This window comes from Eumetopias jubatus, unplaced genomic scaffold (genome assembly GCF_037043125.1).
Source record: "Eumetopias jubatus isolate StellerSeaLion01/CBP00866 unplaced genomic scaffold, mEumJub1_p1.0 scaffold_17, whole genome shotgun sequence".
NCBI classification, from domain to species: Eukaryota; Metazoa; Chordata; class Mammalia; order Carnivora; family Otariidae; genus Eumetopias; species Eumetopias jubatus.
Genome location: NW_028274823.1, coordinates 18,057,002 through 18,073,938, shown reverse-complemented (window position 1 = coordinate 18,073,938; position 16,937 = coordinate 18,057,002). Strand labels below are relative to the sequence as shown.

The window sequence follows — 16,937 nt, the reverse complement described above, 5'->3', positions numbered from 1 at the left end:
CCTTCGGCTCAGGTCATGATCCCAGGGTCCTGGGATCGAGCCCGCCGTCAGGCTCCCTGCTCAGCGGGAAGCCTGCTTCTCCCTCTGCCTGCCGCCCTCCCCTCCCCCCCCGCCGCTTGTGCGTACCCTCTCTCTCTGACAAATAAATAAATAAAATCTTTAAAAAAGAGAGAGAAAACTTACTTAATCTGGAATCCCCTCCCCCTTTAAGACCTAAAAAAACCCTCCTGTAATGGAGTAATTGGACACCTGTGAGTACGTCCCCTCTGTCTCCTTGTTTTCATTTTCTCTGATAGCGGCATTTAGGTGAGAAGGTCTGGAGGAAGGGTGGTATCATGGGCTTTCACCCACAGCAGAAGGTTGGTGGGACTGTTGCCCCAGATTTACTGAGAGAACGTTCTGGGGCTTGGGTTTGGCTTGGGTCAGGTGCTATTTCTGGATCAATGAATGAGGCCAGGAGAGGAGGGGCCATCGTGGAAGAAGACGCCAGCTCGCACTTGGATCACATGACTGGCTGGTGGTCAGGAGGTCTCTGGGGGAATTTGCAGGGGTCCAGCTTTTTAAAAAAATTATTAGTAATTGAATTTTGCATTCAGTGAGTGTTGTGAAATTCTCAGTCCTTTGGTATCCACTAGATGCTCTTCGTGAATTTTCTCCCTTCCCCTATAAAGGAGACCATAAGGGCTAAATCACGTTGAGCTAAGAACTGGTCATGGCCACCCTATTCTGTAGACTCCAGTGTCATTCTGGGCGTCTTCCCCTGCCCGTTTGCTGGGGCCTGTCGGCTGACCTGGGGCAAGGCCTTCTGGCAGGACGGCCCTGCAGGGATGGTTGTGTGGTATAGTTTTAGGACCTGCCATTGCAGATATAGCTTCCCTAGAGCTCCCAGACCTTTGGCTTTTATTATTATTATTTTTAAGTTGGACAAAGTCTTACATTGCAGGTGAGGAAAGAATGCTGGAAAAAGCAACAGGACCTGTGCTAAGCTCTTTATAGGCCCCTTTAAATGGAATCTTCGTGACATTTTAAAGTAAATATCATTATTACCCCCATATGAAGCCCCTGAGTCTCAAGCAGTTTAATAACTTACCCAGACATGTTCTAAGGACCTTCCAGATGGTCTTTACCCGAGACGGTACTTGAAGGTGACTCTCAACCAGGGGACCACGAAAGCCCATGTTTGCTAAAGCGTGAGGAAACTTTTTCCCCCCCATACTTTATTGAGATATAATTCACATACCATACAATTCACCCGTTTCAAGTGTACAGCTCCACGGTTGTCATCAGATACAGAGCTATGCAGCCCTCACCGCCCCCCCCACGTCCATTAGCACCCACTCTCCATTTCCCCCCCAGTTCCTTCCAGTCCTAGATGGCTACTACTGTACATTCCGTCTCTGTGGCTTTGCCTATTCTGGGCATTCATGTAAGTAGAATCCTACAGTCTGGGGTCTTTTGTGATTGTTCCTTTTCCTTAGTGAAATGGGGAAACTGTTGATGGAAGCTTATCCAAGAGATCTTCTTGGCACCTCAGTCTACTCGAATTCCATGACCCTGCTTGCCACAAGAAGCCAGACAGTAGAAGCACCCAAGTGAACTTTTGAGTATAAATGAGATGCTGGAATGAGTAGTGGAATGCCTGGTGGGTTAGATCTGGACCTTGGATGGAACAGACTCCTTCCTTTTTTTTAAATTTTATTTATTTATTTGAGGGAGAGAAAGAGAGAGGGAGAGAGAGAGAGCACATGAGAGAGGGGAGGGTCAGAGGGAGAAGCAGACTCCCCACTGAGCAGGGAGCCCGATGTGGGACTCGATCCCGGGACTCCAGGATCATGACCTGAGCCGAAGGCAGTCGCCCAACCAACTGAGCCACCCAAGCGCCCAAGACTCCTTCCTTTTAATACCTGGGGGCTCCAGTGTCCGTAGGGAGAGGGCTACGTGCTGCCCGAGGAGGGTTAGGCATGAGGTTCCCTAGCATTCCCCGCTGGGGGGCCTGCTTTGAAGGTACGGTGGGCAGGAGATGCTGGAGGACCTGTCATTTGTGGGGTTAGAGCAGATGTGCCACTCTGTTACCGAGGCCGTGGATGCCAAGGGGGACTTAGGAGAGTTTCCGGAAACCTCATTTTCTCTGTGTATTCTCACTCCGGTCCTCCCGATTTTCTCCCCTGGTTCATGCATTGGATGGGGGAGTCCTTCACCTTTTCTGTTCTGTGTGCAGCAGCTATAAGGAATGTTATCAGTGTTGGGACTGGGCCCCGGGACTAAACCTTGCCCGCGCCTGAACTGAAACCCGAGCCGAGCCCAAAACAGCTGTGCAGGTTGTATGTGAGCTGGTTGCCTGTCCTGCTGAGGTTTGTCCTCACCTGCCTGGCCTGGGGATGGTGCAACCCTGTCAGGCAGGTCGCGTTGGCGTAGATCCATGGAGGACTGTCACCTCTCCCAAAATGAGTGGGTTCCTGTGGCTCGGGGCAGAGGGGGGTGCCTGGCTTGGGGCTGTGTGGTTGCTGAGGGAAGTAGAGTCGGTGTGCCCCTTCTCCAGTAACCTTCCCCAAGGAGAATGACTCTTCAGGCAAATGACTGTTAATAAGTGGGCAAAGAGCTTTTCAAATCACTCGCTTGCTTATAAGCTAGTTAAATCAAAGGAACCCATACAGGTGTTGTTCATGCTTAGAAGGCTGGCAGTAGAATATGAGAAGTTTTTATATGATAGCAGGTGACTTGGTGGGTGCTCAGAGCTTGGTTCTTACCTGGTCTCTAGCCATCTGTTGTTTCCTGCCTGCCTTTCAGGTGGGGGAAAAAACCCCACAAGAAACAGTGTGCTTCCCTGTATATGGTCATGGTAATGATGTGGCGGTTGGCACTGGGTCCAAGACCTTTCTGGTCTCTTAGGGAGAAATGCAGAGACCAGGGCTCTTAATAAATTCAGGTGTTAAGTGCTGAGAGATGAACCCGGCCCCTGAGCTGGAGTGACTTACACTCTTCATGTCCCGGGGGGGTGGGGGGTCGGGGTTGGACCCTAGGATGCGGGTGACCGGCCGTGTTTCCATAGGGCAGAGCCAGGTGGCCTGGTGTGTGGGTGGCAGGGCAGGGCTGCACACGGTCCCACCCTGTCCACCTGGTGGTGGGTGTGTCTGTCTGTCTTTCAAGCAGGTGTCTTTCTAGTCTAGAACACTTGACAGTGAGCAGAATTCCCAGGCTCCCTTTCCTCTTGGGGTCTGTAGAGAAAGAACTGTCGAGTTATCAGTGTGCCAACCCTGAAAGCCTAGGTTTTGATGTGATCACGAAAGTGTCTGGATTTAAATGGTCACAAGATGTTCCTGACTCTTCCCTTTGGAGCTCCTTCCAGCCCTGTTTCCATTCTCTTGAGCCTCCTGACCTGTCGGCCTTGGCACTGAGTCACTGAGCCAGACTGCTGCCCACCCCAGTGGCCTGGATGACCCCGGGCAGGAGCTGTTGGCACAATGTCCAGAAAACAAACCACACCCCGGGCATGATGATGCATTGTCGCCTTTTCCCGCTCTGGACCAGCAGCACCGGGGTCTTGCGATGGGCCCGGGATTCATAGCCCTGCATCTGGAGCTGCGCTGGCCTCTTGGGTCCATCGCTGGTGGGCTGCTGTGGTGGTCAGCAGGGGAGTACTTACCTGTGGCATTCGGAGGGTGGTCAGCTTGACTGTGATTCTTCAAAGGTCAGTGAGAGTGTTGAGGCTAGCACCTCTCTTCCTCGAGCGCAAGTGTGACCTTGGATCTCCTGGAGACTCCGACTCGCTTTATGCAGAACATTCTAGATTTATAAATTAGACTTGGGCTTTTTTTATAGTTTGGATTCTTTCATTAAGGAGATCAGAGGTAAAAATGTCATTGTTTTGCCAGCTGGCTACCAACAGACTCCCCCGACTCTGAAAAGGTATGAGTTTGAGTTTTCTTGAGGGACTAGGTTATTTATTATAGACCAGCAGATTACTAAAGCCCTGTGATTTTTAAAGAGATCTAAACATAACTGGAACCCCTTCCCCCTTGCCTTGAGCCACGTACTAATCTTGCTAGTACTGTCACTTCCTACATTTGTAAATGACAACATTAGGGACCATGTTAAAAGAGCTGTAGGGCTCCCGGGACCTTGGACATAGCTGAAGGCTACACACTGGTCACTGAGGGGTTCCTGGGGATATTTGCATCACCATAGCTTTCTGGGCATTTGCATTAGGGCTGGGTGATTTTGCTGCTCCTGCCACAGTGATCTGGGTACTTTTTCGGGCGAGAGCCTCTGGATCATCCCACGCCAGGGGAATATTTTCCTGCCGGTTACCTGTAACTCACTGGTTCTCAGCTGGGGCGATTTTGCTCCCCACGAGACATCTGACGATTGTCTGGCGGCATATTTGGTTGTCACAGCTGGGCAGGAGATGCTGCTGTCATCTAGTGGGTGGTAAGGATGCTGCTAGGGCAACCCCCACCGCCAGAGTGGCCCTATGTCCGTAGTGCTGAGGTGGAGAAAGCCTGCTTTAACCTGAGCGATTACCGAGCAGCCGTGCCTCCTGAAACTGAAGAACAGATGCAGGTATAGGAAAGATTTTAAAGTGAGTGGCATACCAATTTGCAGATGTACGTTTTAAGTTGTCTTCCCCCCCCCCCCAATTACTTTATGTAAAAAAAATCTTGGTGGTTTACTAGAGTATTCTTCCAAAAAAAAAAAAAAAAGATTAATACTACATGAGCATGATGTTATAAAAACAAGTAGCTTCTCAGGCTTCAGAGAGGTCTGTGCCACAGAGTAGTCCTGTGAGCCGTGTTCTGTGGTCCAGCAGTGGGTTTGTGTCCTACGTGGTTAGTAGAAGAGATCATGTGAAGTCAGTACATTTGCATTTCTCAAAACCCTAGTCTTCTACTCTTCTAATCATCTTTTGTTTTTTTAAAGCCAGAGATCCAAAACAAATCACCTTGTTTCTCCTGGAATACTACAAGTTGTTTGTTTGTTTGTTTGTTTGTTTTTAAAGGTATAATTCCAGATTACCTTCTAGAATTCGCATTTTGCTTTCTAAATTGTGTTCTTAAAAGGAATCCTCATTGACAGTACATCATAAATTTCATGGCTCCTCCATGACATTTCTGGGGAAGTAAATGAAAGGTGTAAATTAAGAAAAGCAAGTGTTTGTGGTTCCCACTTTAACCTTCTGTTATGTTAAATGGCTTTGTTGAAGAGGGCTGTCACTGTTCTTGAAAACTTGGGAAAATCCGCACCAAGCTGTGCTATTAGTTGCCTTTGGGAGCACAGGATGTTTGATGTGAAAATTATATGGCCACATCTAATTGGGTGTATTTTCACCCCACCGGATATCAGCTCGAGAGATGACTCTTCTCCCTCCCCTGCTTTTTGAGCTAAATTGTTTAACCTGAATTTCGTGCTGTTGAGAATTGCATTCCAGTAATCCAAGTGCCATTTTCAAATGTCTTTTGTCTAGTAGCATGTATGTATGACCCAGCCATGTACATTTCTAGACATTTGGCAAGTGCCTGGTTATCAATCCCTCCCTGATTTGGGCGATGATAAGGTCTATGACACTCTTCCCCTCCCTCCCCAGTTTACACTCCTCCCTGTGCCCTGCGGAAACCTAGCCGCCAGTGGAAAAAAGAAAATAGAAGCTCTCCAGACCTCTGCTTCCTGTAAAATGGGAATAATCATTCTTATTCGGCCTGTTTCCCAAGTTGTGTGTTCGATTCAGATGAAGTGTGCTCAGAATTCAAAGAGAAAGCAATTAGAGATAAGATAATGGCAATTGTGCCAATTGAAACATCAAAGAATAAGTGTATTCACATAACCATGTAGTTCACCCATTTGAATTATACGATTTAATGGTTTTTTGGTATATTTACAGTTTTGCAGCCTTCACTACAATTAATTTTAGGACACGTTCATCATCCCCAAAAGAAACTCCATACCTGTTAACACTCCCCGTTTCCCCCAGTGCATCTGCCGTCCCCCCAATCTATGTCTTCATGGATTTGCATCTTCCAGACATTTCGTGCATACGGAGTTGAGCAAGATGTGGTCCTTGGTGACTGGCTTCTTTCACTCAGCCTAATGTTCTCAAGATTCATCCATGTTGTGGCAAACATCAGTATTCTGTTCCTTTCTTAGAGTCAAGTAATATTCCATCATATGGATATTTTGTTGATCTCTCAGCTGATGGTAAACTTCAGAATTTTAAAAATACAAGCTAGACCATGTACTTTAATTCTTAAAATTATCCCTTCCCTCTCATTGGAAGTTAGGTAAACACTCTTACGGGGCAAAGATTTCCAAGTCTGTGAGTGGTCTTCATATTTGAACAAATACTAACCTCAATTGACAGATTCGACCTGGAACCAGATATTGGGTAAAGATGACTGTCTATCAGTCCTCTCCTCCCTGGAACATAAGGCTTTTCACATGTAAAGGTAGTAACTGTTTTGCTGGTGACTTTTTCTGTGGGTTGGCTAAAGATTGAGACAGGATCTGCAGTGACTCAGGCATGTCCCTGACAGCAGGACTGTCTCCTTTGTCCTCATTTTCTCCTCTGGTGCTCATCTGCTAATCACTCAAATGGCATCCAAAAGATTGTGATCAGATGAGGTTATTTCCAGCCTGGGGAGTCTCTCTCTTTTTTTTTTTTCTTTTTCTGTGTGTGTGTGGTTTGCTTGTTACTGTTTTGGTTGTTGGTTTTACCCGATGTAAATATTTAGAGGCCCAGGTATGTTTACATTCTGGAGATAGGGAAATACACTGGCCGCAGATTGGCTACGCTGGCCGCAGCCCGCCCTGGGGTTGGTGTGGCCGAGGGTGGAGTTTCTCTGCTCGGGGTTAGACCCCGCCTGGGTCAGCTGCCTTATAATTGCTCTGGATCACTAGCCTCCGATGCCCGAGGGCATTAATATCCCTAGGTACTCTGAGGAGAAACTTTTCAAGGAAAACCTGAATTTTTTTTCTTTCTTTATTGGCTGCATGTGTTAGACATAGGAAGAGGAATCTCACTTTAAGAAGCAGGGAACCCTTCATGGTTGTTTGAGAGAACCCTGAAACTTAAGTGTTCTCTGGGAGCCCCCTAGATGAGAATACGTGCTCCTTAACTCTGGGCTCTCTACATGTTAGCAGGTGGGCCCGTCCATTTAGTGTGGGAAGAAACGGTAGTAGGAGGGGGTGACTCCAGTTCCTGTGTGTGCTTTCTCTGTTTGCGTGTACACGCACACACACACGCACACGCGTGCCCGCACGCACACACAAATTTAGGATTTTTTTTTTTTTTCCTGCCTCGGGACTCTCTTTGACCTGACTTTTACTAACAAAGCAGCTGACTCCAGCAGGGTCCACCTTGAGGAAAGCAAGGCTTGCCCTCTGCCACATCACGGCAGCCCAGGCATGGGCCCAGCGACAACAGTGGAGCTGGCTCAAGTAATCTGATTGGCAATAGCTCGATTCTTTCTGCGATGACAGAAAGGGACCAGTGTCGTTTTGGAACCAGGGATGTTAGTGAATGGAGCTGGCGAGCCTTGCCCCAAATTCTTGCGTACCTTCCCATCCTGAATGAGATGGTGTCAAGGGTTGGTCCTGCCTGGGGGAATCCATTGCTTTGGGATATTTACGTCCTTAAATCCTTCCAGTGGGATCCCTCCTTTTATAATGTGGGAGAGAACTTTTTTCCAAACTATTTCAATTAATTCACTACTAGTTTTTATGCAATTAGGATAGTGCTTTCATAAACACCAAGGAGGTTTAAATAATGTTTTCTGATAAATCTGCCTTTGTCTGCACCGTGACTTCGTTACTATGCCAGGAAGACCCTCCGGAGTTTGATGTTGTCAGGAAACATATTAGCAGAAAATAGTATGGTGTCTAATGCTAATAATCGGTTAGTGGAGATGAGAAAAGAAGAAATGTAATTGGGGCTCCTGTGGCTAACAAGATGTGAATTATGAAACCCTTTCCAGGAGAGATTCCAGGGTTGTTCCAGAAACCTGTTATTTGCATCTTAAAACATTTGGTCTCCACCAGTAGGGAAGGAGGGTGCTGTTTGTCAACACTGCTCTCTCTTCCCGAGTGAAGCACTCCAAATTTCCTGAGTGGTAACTGGACCCCCAGGCACACCCAGCCCCTGTGTTGTCTTTACCGCCACACTCTGTCCCGTTTTGGCTGCTTGTCTCTGTCTTTTTGTAGGAGATACGTTGGTTTTTAAGGAGAGGAGCGCCTAGTATAGACAGTACAAGTCCCAGTCAGCCCCTCTCCTCCTGCTGCCTCCTCGATTCTGCTCGGGGCTGCTCTTGGTCCCTGGTGGCATAATAAGGACTTGCATTCCTTCCCAGAGGCTCGCCTGGGACAACTCCTTGCTTTAGCAGGAATCTCATTAAAGGCACAGTACCACATGCCCTCCATTAGCTGGATTCACACCACTTTCTGCAGCCTGTGGTTCTTGGACCTGAGCTTCTGTCTCCAGTTCTTCCATAGCAGTGACTTCTGGGTATAGTAGATGGGCTTATATTTTAGGTCAACACTTGGGAATCAACTCCTGTTGTCTCAGAGTGATTGCTGAGCATGGTTTTTCTTGAGCTCACTGGCATTTTGCCTGTCTGGAGAGATTGCACTGTTAAGGGCAGGGACTCTCAGATCCATATGCAAGTAATGGAGATGGAGATCGGTTGCAGGGAGAAGCTTCACTTTGCACATACTGAGGTCACCATGGAACCTCCTCACTGTCCGAGGAAGCAGATGGGAGAGATGCACCGGTGCTCTGCTGGTGTCTGGGTGTCCAGGGAATTAGGACGGCCTCAGAAAGAACTTTGTTGAGCGTTCCAGCGATGTCTGTTAGAAAGTCATTCATTTTTTGCATGCCTTGGCTGATTTCCCAATATTAAGGTTAGCCATTTGACATTTTACCTTTCATCCCAGTAAAGCCTTGACCTTCACTTAAAAAGCTAATTTAGTGTTAATACCAGCTGAAAAGTAAAATTATCTCCCTTATTCAAAATTACCCGAGTAAGTTTTTACTTTTTTTAAAAAAAGATTTTATTTATTTATTAGAGAGAGAGCACGAGCAGGGGGACAGGGCAGAAGCCGAGGGAGAGGGAGAAGCAGGCTCTCTGCTGCGCAGGGAACCCGATGCGGGGCTTGATCCCGGGACCCTGGGATCATGACCTGAGCTGAAGCCAGATGCTTAATGACTGAGCCATCCAGGCGCCCCCTTTATTCCAAATTCCTTAAGAAATTATTTTATACCTACTTTTCCTTTGTTGTTTATGATACTGTAATGAAAGAAACATGTTTTATCTTCAGCTTCTCAATATCTGATATTTAGAAGTATTCCCCCCCCGCCCCCCCGGAAAACAAAACAGGTTGGCAAAATTTTCTTTTAGCCAAAAAGCATCTTTTGAAATGATGGTTCAAATCTCCATTCATGATACCTTATCCCTAAAATATTTTTCTTGGCCATGTTGAGCTTTTATCTCGTAAAAGAGAGTGTTACCATGCACACATTGCCTCTTCTCCTTGGATGTACCTGTGTCTTCAGTAAATATCTCCTCTTATGATATAGGGGCCATGTCCAGAAATCGAGGCACACTGGATTTGTACTTAGAGCCATTTGAGGACCCAGTGAGTTCCCCTCCTCTGCGTTCTGCTCTCCCTGTAGAATTGGAGCATGTCGGAGGTAGACAGGGCCCTAGGAAGGCACCCTCAGGTGACCCGACAGACTGAGCCTCAGAAACGCGGGGCACACAGCTAGTTAGTGGGAGATGGCAGTGACTCTGAGGGCCCACATCTGTCTCTGTGCTAAGCTGGAGAAGAGGTGACCTTTGCTTTGTAAAAAGGCTTCTTCCTCCTCTTTTGACTTCTCTTTGGGTCCTGGTCTTTCTCACCAAGATGAGGTCCTGGAGGGCCAAGGCAGACTTCATTTCTGCATCCCTTGAATGTAGGGATGGGGATCATGTTTTACCTCCACCAGCTCTGAGCAGGGTGGCCCAGGGACACGGACGCCGGCAAGGGAAGAAGGAGTTGCTGTCCGTGAATGGCCATTGCCATTCCGGACCCTAGGTCGTGGTCTGCCATATTTGATGACACCCGCCTACCTCTGCATGCATGCAGGTGTGCCCATGTGTCCCACACGTATGTGCCTCGCATAGACTCTCACACTTCGTCCCTCACACACGCTCCCAGGTTTGAAACATAATCGTGAAGAAAAGGTGTTGCTTTCCACTGGCCACATCCACGATTGTGTCCTGGTTTGGCTTTACCTTTAATGACAAAAATGGTGGCTTGTCAGTAGCTCTGATTACAGTTTCTTTGCATCTGTGTTAAGTTGTTTGACGACATATTTCGAATGTAATTAGTTCCCACCAAAGTTACCTCACTTTCAGAGGTGAGAATTATTGATGGAGCTTAAAGCTAGAAGAGCGTGACCTGTACAGACCTGAGCTCTCTGTCCGAGGTGACGTGTCTGTGGGCTTTGGTTGTCTGGGTGGATGGATGGTTGGGTGGATGGGTGGAGGGTGGAGGATGGGTGGATGGGTGGATGGGTGGATGGGTGGATGGGTGGATGCTATTGCTGGTTTTTCGGTGTCCTTGTTTGTACAGATGTGATATGTGAGTAAATGATAAAGACATATGAGGATTTTACCGTCTTAGCAATTAAAATTTGTCATTTTGCTCGTTGGCTTCTTTAATGGAATGGCTCTTACCAGTACCTTTTTCTCAAATGGATTTCTTTTTTTTTAATTAAAGATTTTATTTATTTATTTGAGAGAGGAGGGAGGAGGGAGAAAGAGAGAGCACAAGTAGGGGGAAGGGCAGAGGGAGAGAGGGAAAGCAGACTCCCTGCTGAGCAGGGAGCCTGATGCGGGACTTGATCCCTGGACCCCGAGATCATAACCTGAACCAAAGGCAGATACTTAACCAACTGAGCCACCCAGGTGCCCCTCAGATGGATTTCTTATTCTTCCAAAGATGATGTAGTTTCAAAATAAAATTCTTCCATGTTATACATAGAATACTCCTCGTTTTTAAAGTCTGGGTTTTGCTTTGTTCTTTTCTGTGTAATCCTGGGTAGGTGCTTTTATGTCTAGACCTAGAGATTTAAAATAAAAATGATAAAGAATTTGATTACACGATTTATAAGACCCATTTCATTTCACAATTCTGATTTATTTTAGAGACCCACAAATAATCCTTTCCCTCTTGCTTGGGGGAGAAAACACATAAAAAACAACAACCCGAATATATTAGGGTTTTCCAGAGAAACAGAATCAATGGTGTTTTTGTGTGTGTGTGTGTGTGTGTGTGTGTGTGTGTGTACGTGTATAACAAGATATATTGTGAGGAATTGGCTCACACCATGTTGAAGACAGGCAAGTCCCAAGATCTGCAGTAGGCAACCTAGAGATGTGAGAGAGATTGTGATGTAGTTGAGTCCGTGTTTGAAGGCCTGGGAACCAAGAAAGCTGATGGTGGAGTTCATGTCCAAAGACTGCCAGGCTTGAGACCCTGGAAGAGCCAAGGTTGCAGTTTGAAGGCATAGAAAAACCAGTGCTCCACTTGAAGGCAGCCAGGCAGGAGGAGGAGTCCCTCCTTCTGGGGGAGGATCAGCCTTCAGCGGATTGCATGAGGCCCACCTACATGAGAGAGGGCATCAGTTTTATTTAGTCTGCCAGGTTTTTTTGTTTTTGTTTTATGGGGGGGAAGGAGCAGAGAGAGAAGGGGAGAGAGAGAGAGAGAATCTCAAGCAGGCTCCACACACTCAGCATGGAGCCTGACATGGGGCTTGATCCCACCAGCCTGAGGTCATGACGTGAGCCGAGATCAAGAGTCGGATGTTTAACCGACCGAGCCACCCAGGTACCGCTAGTCTGTCAGTTTTAATGTTGAACTTGTCCAAAAATACAGAAACACTCAAAATAACGTTTGACCAAAAATCTGGGCACCCCATGGCACAATCAGGTTGACACATAAAATTAACCATTACATCAGACTTTTCTGAGACAAAATTTAAAACTTCTTTTTCTTTCTAAGAGGTGGGCTCAGAATTCTCCCAACAGCCAATAGCTGTTAGCCAAGTTGGGTCTGAATAACATTATTTCATACCCAATCTTTATCTCTGGAGGCTTTAGTACTTTTTAGGGTTTTTGTTTCTTCAGTGTGTTCAGCTCCTCCTTCTATATTCCTTCCTCTTATTTTTCCTGGCGAAGCAAATTGTACTTTCTAGCTCATTGGGTTCCATTCTACTGCATTTAATATTTGAATACTGCCCAGCCACTTGTTGAAGGGGGCTATAAACTCAGAAAGAAACAAAAGAGTAGAGTACACAAACATTACCACAACTTTTTTGGTGACACATCTTGATTCTTGATCCGTGTGGCCATGCCCAGGACCGGTCAACATGCTGTGTCATCAGGTGCTGAGTCACCGGTGAAAATGAAAGCCGCCATGTACTCTGTCTGCTTTCTGTCTTGACACGCCTCAGCTTCGAACCTTCACTTTCCCCAGGTGAAATGCATCTCTCCAAGTCCTCTGTCACAAACAGGCGGTGTAGCTGGGGAAAGCTAGGAGGCAGATTTGGTGCTGTTCAGTATCCGTGGCTCCTACCTTCTGGGGACCACATCCTAAAGTTGGTCAGCGTGGCCAGTGGCATCTGTGGTGCTAGAGGAACAGGAGGGTCAAACATCGATTCCTACTGGTGGTGTTGCTCAGGGTCTCTCTCCCTGTCCCAGACAGCGGCCGCAAGCCACAGTCTTTCTTCTTTCAAGAAGTACTGGGTGCCTGCTCCAAAGTACTGCCTTATAACAACCCCCTCATCATGCCAGGAGCATGAACCTCATGAAGCCTTCATTTACTTTTCCTGGAGTGTCTCTAGTTCTTTCCACATTACCCCTTGATTTGTGGATGGACAATTATTGAGGTCGGTCTGGCTTAGATGACTAGCCTACTCCAGTCAGGATGTCTCTCTCTCTCTCTCGCTCTCTCTCTCTCTCTCTCTCTCTCTCTCCCTCTCCCTCTCCCTCCTCCTCCCCTCAAACCCAACCCAAACTAGCCTGAGCAAAAAGAGTGTATGACTGAAAAGTGCACAGGTGGCAGGCATCAGGCATGGCTGGATCCAGGGGCCCATTTACCAGGACACCATTTCTCTCCTTGGCCCTGGGTTGATGTCCCCTCATGAAAGTAGGTTGAAGTCCAGAGAGATCTTCTCTTCCCCCATAGTTCTGAACCAGTGGTTGTGGTCAAGGGATGTAATATGCTGAGTACAGTTGGACTGAGGGGTCCACTCCATGTAAACTACATGGCTTTATAAACAAGTCAAGGTACTACTACCGGGAACAGCATGAATGGATGCTGAGCAGAAAACTCAGTGGATGTCTGCTTTCTAATCCTTAGGGTGGATCCACTGAAGAGTTTTGTATTTATTAGGGGAGACTCCGCTACAGTTCTTTCCCCTTACAAAATGATTGATTTTGTATTTGTAGATACATTTGAATTTGTTTATAAGACATTTTTTTACCCTCCAAAATTTGAAGTGGCTTAGAAGACTTCACATTATGCACAAAGATTGGAAATGAATATTTAAAGAAATGAGAAAAAAGAAGAAAAGCAGGGTAGGCCCAGAAGAGATGATGAGGATCAGGTTAATCTCACACATCTCAAAGCTGGGAGCTCCTACAGAATTGAAGTGACGTGCAGATTTGGCTCTGAGGTTCCCAGATCTGGATCTTAGGCAGAGGGTGTGTGTGTGTGTGTGTGTGTGTGTGTGTGTGTGTGTGTGTGTGTGTGCGTGTGTGTGTGTGTGTGTGTGCGCGCGCGCGCGCGTGTGTGTGCGTGCGTGTGTGTGTGTGCGTGCGCGTGTACGAGCGCAACTTGTCCTCATAGAGGGGTGTGTGTGTGTGTGTGTGTGTGCGCGCGTGCGCGCGCGCGAGCGCAACTTGTCCTCATAAACCACAGACCCCTCTGGGAGTATAGACCCCGAGGAAAGGCCATGGGAAGATAATAAAGATGCGTGGTCTATGGTAACCTTAGATACATTTCTTCTCCAAACTCCTCTGGGGCGCTTGCCCTTGGGAGCCTTGCCTCTTGGCTCTCAGCACCGTGTTAGAAAACAAAGCAAACAGACAGGGATTTAAACCCCCATATTGCTGGGTTCCTTCCAGGAAAAATGGAGGTTTAAATCATGTCACCTCTGGTGGGAGACAGTAAGGTGAGTCACCACTGTGACAAGGCAGAATAGGATTACCTTAGTTGTAAAGCTGGGCCGATCTTGAAAATGGACTCCTGCTTGCTTAATGACTCACATTCCTGTTTACAAATGAGTGCTGTGGAGAAATGCAGAGTGGGAGGTTCTGCTTCCCAGACGGAGACCAGAGACCTCCAGCCATGGGCAACCAGTGCTTCCTCTGAGGGCTTGGGCTGCCCTTTCTGGGGGGGCAGACCTCTGGCTTCCGGCATTGGTGGCTTTCCAAGTCCAGACACAGGGACAGCTGTAGCCAGCCAGGGCCCTGGGGTTGCCCCAGTTTGCTGGCTACGTGGCCCCTTCCCACTTTGGGAGTTCACTTGGCCTTTGAACGGTTTTAATCCACCTGGATACCCCTTTCACCCTGTACCACAGGAGGACCAGGTAATATGGTAACCATGTAAATTGTTCTGGAAAGGTGGTTGCTGTTTTGTAGGATTTGTCTTTATTTCCACCGATTTCCTATCTCCCAGAGTCTTTAGCACCCACTATGCTCATTCTGCTGCTCTTGGGTGAATATCAGAACATAAGATAATTGGGTTTTGTGCTCCATCTTACATTCTTAATCCTGAGTTCTGTTATTTGGGATTAAAAAGGGTGAAGAATTTATGGCATTTTTTCCTCATATAAACCCTTTAAAAACTTGAGTAGAGAAGTCATACACCCATACAAAGGACACAGGCATTTTCCTTTTTAAAAGACAATTAAAATGATATTTCTTTGTTGTGAAATAGCCCCTCTTGGATCGCAGGTCTCTCTTTATGCCCCTAAATTCTCCATCCTGTTGATAGAGCAGTAGTCAACATCTGGACAGCCATCCGAGTCTACACAGCAGCACCATGAGTTGACTGAGACCTGGTCCGTATTCCCCTTCTGCCATTTACTCGCTGTGTGACCTTGGGCATGCTCCTTAAGTCTCTGAGTCGGTTTCCTCCTCTGTAAAATGGGCACATACCTACCTCACAGGGTGGTTGTGAGGAGCTGCAGAACACCATGCACGTTCCCGTCAAAAGCCCCAGACAGAGTAGGCAGGCAGTGAACCAAAGCTGCGGGCGTTCTAGAGCTCAAGCTGTGCTGAAATTCAGTATGGCACATGCTTCTTGAGCACTCAAGGTGTGTGCTGCCTGATGCTTCCCAGGGATCCAGAGATGGAGGTGTAGTCACCCCTCACCGAAAAATTGTAGACCGGCAGAGGGGAAGGTGACTAGACAGATCCCCAAATAGCTCTAGCACTGGGTGGCACCATACTTGATTGCATTTTTGTAGGGTAGAAATACCAGCGGTGTCACATGGTTTAAATTAATAGAACATTCAGTAAGGTAAGTTGAGAGAGAGGGAGAGGGAGAGGGAATGCCGGCCAGCTGGCTCGGTGGAGGCTCAGAGCAAGGAATGGCTGAGCCCACTGGGGGGGGGGGGGGGGGGAGATGGGCAGAGGTGGGGACTGCGGGCAGGGATGCAGCAGAAAGGCTGCATAGAGGACACTGTGTTTAAGATGTTGCTAGAGGGGGCCCCAGGCTGGAAGGCAGGGAGGTGGAAGAGTCCTGGGGTCGCATCGGGAACCACAGCCCGCCTTGCTTGGAGTTTGTAGAGAAGTGTGGGGTCAGGGAAGAAGGTCAGGCTGGGGACCGTGAATGCCTTGGTGACTGCGTCCCCCTCCCTCCCAAGCCTCACTCTGTTCCCCTTTCTTCCTGGCAGCAGTGCCCCCTCCCTTGCTGCACTCAGGGACATGACTGTCAGCACTTCTACCCCCCCTCAGACTTCACTGTCAGCACTCAAGTCTTCAGGGACATGAAAAGGAGCCACTCCTTACACAAGGTTGGGGAGCCCTGGTGTTTGGAGGTAGGTCTCGGAGCAGAATGACGGTATGAGATGAGCTAGCTCTGAAATGAAACCACCCATCCAAAGTTTACCTCGCGCTAGGGCAGGGCCCGTGCGCCATGGCCCCTGAATTCCCGTCAGGTAGCTGTCATGTCGGGTGCCATGATGTCTGGGTATTGTGATCACTGATAGGTTTATCATCGCCGTAAGAATGCCAGTTTACGAGGGGAGGGTGGAGGGTGGTGCCCCTGTGAACCCCAGGTGCTCGGCTCCCAGGAGAGGCTACACGTGGTCCAGTGTCATGCGTAGCTTCTGTGAGAATGATGAGCAATATGTTGTCCCATTAAACTTGACCCCCAGGAAATGATTTCCTGGGACCTTTCACACAGCTCCCAGGGGGACAGAGAAGTTATTATCTCAATTTTACCTTTGTTCCTAGTTATTTAGAACTTACAGATTCTTTTGGAGACTTCAGGGTACTGAGAAATGCTCAGTCTTCTGCAGTGGTACCTTCCCGAGGCAGCTGTGAATGGCTTTTCTCAAAGACGTGGCTGTCCAAGGACAGGAAGCATTGTTAATTTCCTTTAAATAATTAAATACGATGTCAATACCCCACATTGCTCCATCTTTGGGAGTGACAGTTCTCTTCAGATTAGCAGTCCCAAAGAATAAAGACCGTGTAGAACATGCTTTTGGTTCTCAGAAAAGCAAAAGTCAATGAACTCTTTAGACTTAAATGGCAAATGATTTAGTATTAATGCTAGTTTTTTTTAAAGAAAAAATGAATATTTAAGAGCCAATTAGTGAAACTTCTGCCTTTTAAAAACATTCATAGTTTACCTACTATGTGCTGGGTGCTGTGTTGGGCATTCGGGCTTAATAT

The 16,937-nt window shown here is 47.5% G+C and overlaps 1 protein-coding gene across 21 annotated transcripts in view; it reads left to right on the top strand.

Annotated features, from left to right (window-relative positions):
* TCF7L2 (transcription factor 7 like 2) overlaps window positions 1-16,937 on the top strand; it is a 196,184-nt gene that overhangs the window by 107,857 nt on the left and 71,390 nt on the right. Inside the window, exon 6 of one of the 21 annotated variants that reach the window (XM_088020210.1) lies at window positions 15,932-16,075. The exons of 19 other annotated variants lie outside the window; for them this stretch is intronic. In XM_088020210.1, the coding sequence (XP_087876336.1) occupies window positions 15,932-16,075 (144 nt within the window). The remainder of the gene's footprint in view (window positions 1-15,931; window positions 16,076-16,937) is intronic. One more of the 21 variants, XM_088020211.1, reaches the window with a different exon arrangement.